Raw genomic sequence first — 7,815 nt, 5'->3', positions numbered from 1 at the left:
CCATTTCTTGTGTTTTTCACACCTTCAGATAGGAAAAAAATCAGTAGTCTTATTCACCTTGAGATCATAATGATACTCGAGTTCACTTGAGTACCATAAAGAGGAACATCCCACCATATCCCAAGGACCTAGGGCCACATGAAAGAACAATCATTTGAAGATGTTTCAATGACAAGACTAACACTTAATGAAATTAAATACCAAGGTCACTCACCTACTCCCTAAATCCTTTTGACTTCTGCAAGAACAGAACCTAACACAAAGATCCTGGTCAAAGGCAGCGACAACTCGATGTTTTGGAAAACTTCCTATTATTGTGCACTAGAGAGCCTTAGCGATAACTTTTTTGGGTCGGTCATAGGCACAATGATAGGTAGGCTCAATTGCTCATCTAAAAGTGTATCCATAAAATGATTTAGGATTCAATTCACCTACATATATTAGATCCATACTCAATCCATTCTACATGAGGCTATCCATCGTTAGATATAATCTAACGGATCCCCGTATTCCAAGCCAATAAACATGGGACAGTTCTAATTGTCCCCCATATAAAAGGTGTCCCACAAAGATCTACAAGTATATTTTAACTATAACTTGCTTCATTACATGGATTTATTGGTTGACTTGGGTATTGGAGTGTTAACCTTATAGGTCCCCCTCTCTCACTATCTTCTATTGAGTCAGAGAGTATTCTCCATCACACGAGTATGACTCACAATCTCATATTTATCATTTCTAATCCCCCCTCATATATATATATATATATATATATATATATATATATATATATATATATATATATATATATATATATATATATATATATATATATATATATATATATAATGAAAGATAAATCCATGAAATATAAATGCATGAGGTTGAAAAAGGTAGCATGGGTATTCTACACCTCTAAAAAGAAAAGAAAAGAAAAGAAACAAAACAACAATAGAACAAGTCAAACAACAACCATTAGAAAAGCCAAATACCAAAAAAAAGGGGAAAACAAAAAATAACATGATAAAACAACAAAACCACCAGACTAAGAAGCTAGAAAGTCGGACATTACAAACCCTCAAGGACGACTACTAGTTCATACACAAGACAAGATTACTCAATTACTTTGAAAAGAGGAAGGAAGCAGACAAAATTTTACCCAAAGAACCATTTCTAAAACCAAAAAAAATATCTTTGTCCACCAATTCCTCCAATTTAGATGTCACACTTGAAAAAAATGAACTCATTTCATGATTTCCATATAGCCATAACACATAGTATAAAACTAATGTTAAGTTTTTTCTAACTCAAGAAGTAGACCCAAACGACATAATAACTTAGAAAACGAGTATAACTATTTAGGTAAGGAACACTTCCAACCTAATCACCTTAATATATTGTATCAAATAGTAACTCTGATAAAAAATGGGAAGAAACTTCCCTAAAATGATGTTACGCTTAAGAAGTTTATACTGCGTGAGAGTCCTATCTTTAAGTAATTATAAGGAGAAAAAAATAACCTTAGAAGGAGTTCAACTCTTCAAAATCGAGCAATTACAGGAGAGAGATTATTTTGATTCATGAAATGGTGGATTAGGGAAGAATAGTATGATTTAACATAGTACTTATCATCATTATTATCAAACTAAAATTGCATGCCCTCCTCAATGGAGAAGATAAAATCTTCAATCATTGTAACTAAATTTTCCACCAACTCAGATTCCCAAACAAAAACATTCATCCTCCACATGAGATTCTAGATCTAGGAACTATTTACACTACCCAAGCATCCCACTTTCTCCATACACTACTTCAAAATCAAGTAAAGCCTTAAAAAATGAACACTCAAGGAGATGGATCCTTACCACGGGTCTTTCCAAAAAGAGGTGGAAGACCTATTATCAAACTCCTTCAATAAATCAGACAAAAGTAGTGTTAAGGTCAAAGCATAGGAGATAAATCTCCTCCCATCATATCAAAGAAGATCTAAAACTTCGCGACCTACCTCCAATAAATAAATAAATCACATTAGACTCATACTTAGTAGAAAGAATGGCGAACCAAACCAGGTATCTTTGAGCATTGTCTATCTCAACCAATAAAAAAAGGCCAAATTAACCAACCGTAGATTCCTCACACCTAAACCTCCATGTTTTTTTGGCTTGCACACCTCTAACCAATGAACGCAAAAAATCTTAAAGAAAATTCCTTTGAAGTCTCGCCAAGCTATTCCAAATTTAGTAGAAATTTTGAGAGATGAATAAAATGGGAATATAGTAACTAACAGAGTTTAACAAGACAATGTTTCCACCTAGGTTAGGTTGACATACTTATTATCCAATGAATCAATTCTTTATAGATGGTGTTAATAAGCGGTTTCCACGTGGTCTCCTTACACTAGAAGAAAGAATTCCTCCATAACAAAGACTTTTTTTTATCTATGATGTTATATAAATAAAACAAATAATTAAAATCTTAACCTTACCACACTTTATTTCAATACATATATTTAAAATTCTAGATAGATTGAATTCATCATACTTTATTTCATTGATAATTAGCTTTCATATATATTTCATAACTTGAGAAATATTTCAAATTGCTAGGTATAAATCAATCAATCAAACTAATTTTTTCTTTTTGTTATCTTAACATTGAGACCTTCTTTTGTGAGAAGTACAATTGAAAGGCTTGGAGTGACACAACTACCTTCCTTAACATGAACACAATAATTCCACAAAATAGAAGCAGTCACCATCTTAACTTGAAGAAAAGCCAAGTCTCTTCCCAAACAAGTCCTAGGTCCAGCATTAAAGCTAAAGAATTTGTAAGATGGAACATAAACATTGCCTCCTCTCTCAGAAATCCACCTCTCTGGCTTGAACTCCAAGCAATCTTTTCCCCAAATATCTTCAAACCTTCCCATTGCATATAAGGAAAAGTATATCATTTTATTAGGATGAACACGATGACCACTTGGAAGTATGTCTGCTTTAATTGCTTCTTTTATCTCAAAAGGTACCGGCGGAAAAAGCCTTAACGCCTCACATATAGCACCATGAAGATAAACAAGCTTTTTCGTCTCATCGACACTTAAAACCCAAGGCTTCTCTTTGTGTCCAAAATTTTCTTTTATCTCTTTCAGAATATTGGTTTCCACTAAAGGATGCGTAGCAATGAGATAAAATAACCATGTAAGCGCGGAAGTTATAGTATCTCTCCCGGCCACAAAGAGATTGAAGGCAGAATCTCTTAGAAATTTGTCACCATTTTCACTCCCCTTTGATTTTTCTTCTCTAATCATCGCGCTTAGCAAATCAACATGATGATTTTTCTCACTTTTAGAATCATCTTCATTTTTGTTGCAATTTTTCAAAAGCTCTTTGTGCTTTGAAGCTATACAATCATATAGAAATTTGTCAAATACTTTGCATGCCTCAGTCATTTTCTTCTCTTCACCGATTTGAAGCCATCTTTGCAACCTCCAAACAAACCCCGGCATAGTGTGTCTATAGAAGATGGATTCTTCTGCTTGGTTAAAAGCTTTCTCAACCGCGATTTTAGGGAAATCTAAGGAAAGACAATTAGGATCATTTCCAAGAACTATCAAACAAATATTATCAAACGTGAAGCGATTGAAAATATCTTGTAAATCGACAACCAACTCTTTTTGTTGTTGAACATGATTCAATAAAGGAATCAATGATTTTTCAACTTTGTTGTGAATGACTTTCTCTTGATAAGCTTCAAAGTTATTTTGTTTGAAAATATATTGGAGAAGATTCCTATGGTATTTCCATTGAATTGAATCAGTAGTGAAAATACCTTCACCAAAGGCTTGAAAAATTTCGCGAAATAAATCACCTTTCACAAAGTTGTCGAAACTCTTGTTCATAATGTAGTGGACATTCTGTGGATCGGCTGTGATTACAACTTTCATTTTGGTAAACCAAGGTCCTAAGAACTCAACTGTGCCACCTTTTGATTTCAACAACTGGGCTTGAAAATCATGAATACGTGAAACATTCCAAAGGAATCTTGGTAGCATACCAACAAAAGGCCAATTTGTGAAAGCAGGAGTTTTGAGATATAGTGTTTGGTAAAAAGCATATAGGAATAAGGGGAGGATGAATGTGATAGCCATAACTAGAAAAGTTGATAGCATGATCATCGTTAATGTCAATGAATTTGAGGGATATGTTATTATGTTATGCTCCCAATGTGTCTTTATATAAAGGCTTAAATGCCCAATTTTGGTTACAAAACAAAGTAAGAATAAGATGATAAATGATTATATCATTGGGCATTAATAGTTAAACTATATTTAATAGGAAAGTTTGTTTTATTAGTTAAAGTTAAAGTGATATTATTTTTAATATTCCATTAAAATTAATGATTTTAAATTAGTAATATAAGTTATTGTTCCATTTCATAACAAGAGATATATGATATTGATTCATTTTTAAAGAAGAGATAAGTGATGAAGGGATAAAATTGAGTTTAGCTGTGGTGAATCGGTCTTTTTGATGTTGTGGAGAAAGGTGAAGACCTACGATGTTAACACTCGTTACTAAATTAATGAAAATTAATTTTATAGTGGGACTGAATTGAATACACTTAAATGGTGTGAAGTGGCCTTTATATAATTTATGCGGTTGAATTGATGTCATGAGTTAGTTGATGTTCAATTAGATCCAACACTCATAAATATAATGAATGGTGTAATAACTCATGACAACATAACTCATATCCGCAGGTATCCATCCGAACTCGCTCCGAAGTTGATGGGAAAATTCCGTTTTAATTGAGTTTGGGTTTGGGTTCGGGTTTGAGTTTTTTTCCAATTAAAAAATATGGGGACAAGTCGGATAATGAGGACACTAGTACCCACCTCACATTCACCCAGAATCCGCCCCGTTTATTTTATTATGTATATTATTACTTAGTTTTGATAATTTGGAATATTAAATATATGACCAATATTTTGATTTGTATTAATTATTTAAAATATTTGTATCAAATTTTTTGAAGTTGTTTTATTTTATTATTTATAATGTAATTTGATTTTGAAAAAGTTAAATATTTTTATTAAAAATTTGGGATGTGGCTGGGTTTTAATTCTCCATTCCAACTTGGATTTGAAACGGAGAACGGAAATTGTTTGGATTTGAGAGAGATAAAAATCGTCTACATCCCGCCCCATTGTCATACCTAAGCGTAACCATAAGTCCTTGACGGATACGAAAATCCACATGTTTGATGCACCTAAGTATTCAACAGAGTTATTATTAATTAGTTTTATTCGTCGATCTTATGGCATCTATAACCATTATAATTAAAATTTTATTTTTACAACAACTTTTAAATTTTCACTAGTCATTTAAAACAACTTATAAATCTCAAGCTTATTTTAAAGGATAATGCTAACTTATACCCTTGGCACAAGTTAAAAGATAAATATAGAAAATATTTTTTGAAAATTGTGTACTATATTTATTAAAAAATTACAATTAATAATTTTATTGATTTTTCAATATAAATATTCTATTTGTGGATTTCTTAACATGTGCTCTTGGGGTACAAGTTAGCATTATCTTATTTTAAATAATAAAAGAAAATATATTAAAATAAAAGATAAAATAGTAATTAATGGAATTAGTACATAAAATTAAAAGAGGAAAAAAACAAAAATGCTAGTTAGTTAGAAGATTGCCCAATTAAGAAAAAAACATGGAAGTTGTTTTCTCAGACAACTTAACATTTGACTAATTTAATTTTTATCCAATAAAAACGTAACACAATGATTCATTATTTTTCGTATGTACAACTCTTCGGTCTAAATAGCTTTCTTTAAAAGGAATGTATACAGAAAGATAAGAAAACAAATACCATGTATTTAGTATAAAAAAATAAATATACTTTATGGTTATGGAAATTTGTTGCATTCAATAATGAAAAATAATTAATTAATATGAGACAGTAAAAGTTAATTGATAAAATATTAAATACTTATATAATTTCTTCATTGGTATATTAGATTCATAATATGTAATGTAGTAAGTATTGTTAATTAATTATTGAAACGATGTTTATCTATATTTAAAGGTTAAATATATTTAAGTCTTATAAGATTAATACTTTTTAATTTTAGTAACTATATGTTTTTTATTCAATTTGTTTATTATTTTTAAGACTTAATCTATAAAACTTAACAGAAAATAAAATTAATAAAAAATTTATATATACACAACATGAAAAAACAAAATTTATAGAATTAAAAACACATTCAATGATATATTTTAATTCATTAAAAGTATAGCAATATATTTTTAAAAGGAAAGGCATACCATTAATATAAGAAAAATACATAATGATGTTTATGGACTATTAATGAGATTTCATAATGTTTTTTAAGGAAGAATTCATATTATTAAATAGATTATTTTAAAGAAAAACAATAGAGTGTAAGATTATATTATTATTATTATTAATAATAATTTATTTATTTATTTATTTATTTCAGAAATAGAGAGAAACACAAAAGCTACTATGGAGTTGAGTTTCCGATGCGACGGAACAGTGGTACATATGCAAGGGTAGCACTCTGACGCTTAAGTCAGTATGTAAAAGAGTAGAGAGTGTTCAAATTATGTTTAAACTTATTACTTGAAATAGCTTCATTCCTTATATATAGGGGAGATGAATAACAACTTTGTTATCTTTCAGGTGTGGAATACGGATGATCGTTAGATGTACTCTAGGCGTAACTCTCCTGCAGCGCGATACATGATAGGCATGTGGTTATGAGAAGATTCTAGAAATTAGACTATGTAGTCGGTTGATAAGCTTTAGCCTGTGGTTATCTATCTCATGATGGTCGGTTCAAGGTGTTTACCATGAAAGTTGGTAAACAACCACTGGTCTTCCAAATTAAGGACACTTTGGTTACTCACAGGATCGACCAGATTGACATGTGTTATTGTTTAAAATTGTATTTGAAAAGGAATGAACACTTCAACAGTATTCTTGTATGAGGAATGTTTGCTTAAAACATTTTCAAATGGATAAATTGCAGAATGTAAGGAAAGTGTAAAAAAATGCTTGATAAATGACTTGTAATAAAAGATAATTTATGGACAAAAAACATAAATAAACTTTGATTTATATAAAGACAGTGGTGTTATCAAACGTACATTCTCAATTATACTCGTTTCTCAACACGCTAGATACTTTGAATAATTCTGAGTGATTGTACAACAATTGAACACCCCAAATCCTAACACTAAGACACCTATATATACTAAATCGAAATAACTCTTACCAACTACTTTTCTCCTAGGCACTGACACATTGCACTCGGCATGTCTGCAATTCAAGATAACACTTCACGCGTCTTTTCTTCAAAATTGGATAAGAATGAAATACAGTTATCCCTCTTTCATTCAAATTCAAATAGGTGCCGAATGAACTCTTTTGTCAAAATAAAATGAAATATGGTCATTTTAACTGACATGTGTCCCACTTTCTTTTCACCCATTAATGCTCAACAAAAACCGCTTCCACTTCCGCAACTTATAAATAGATAAACTTAACATTTTTTTTCAACTTTTCATATTCTGAGCTTCTTCAAACAACTATTTCTTTTACTCTTCATCTTCCTCAAACAAAAAAAAACATTTTACTTCTTCCTTTTATCTTCCTGCAACAATTGCGTCATCAGCAAAAGTCTTATAAGATTAATACTTTCTAATTTTAGTAACTATATGTTTTTTATTCAATTCTTTTCCTTATAAGTTTATTATTTTTAAAACTTAG

General features: G+C 30.5%; 1 protein-coding gene across 1 annotated transcript; it reads right to left on the bottom strand.

Moving 5' to 3' along the window:
* Window positions 1-2,490: 2,490 nt before the first annotated feature.
* On the bottom strand, window positions 2,491-4,177 carry LOC127115469 (alkane hydroxylase MAH1-like). Its single transcript, XM_051047008.1, has one exon. The coding sequence runs from the start codon at window positions 4,169-4,171 to the stop codon at window positions 2,627-2,629; it is 1,545 nt and encodes a 514-aa protein (XP_050902965.1). The 5' UTR covers window positions 4,172-4,177; the 3' UTR covers window positions 2,491-2,626.
* Between the last annotated feature and the right edge of the window lie 3,638 nt (window positions 4,178-7,815).

This window comes from Lathyrus oleraceus, chromosome 1 (genome assembly GCF_024323335.1).
Source record: "Lathyrus oleraceus cultivar Zhongwan6 chromosome 1, CAAS_Psat_ZW6_1.0, whole genome shotgun sequence".
Taxonomy (NCBI): Eukaryota; Viridiplantae; Streptophyta; class Magnoliopsida; order Fabales; family Fabaceae; genus Lathyrus; species Lathyrus oleraceus.
This window is presented reverse-complemented; position numbering and strand designations above follow the sequence as displayed.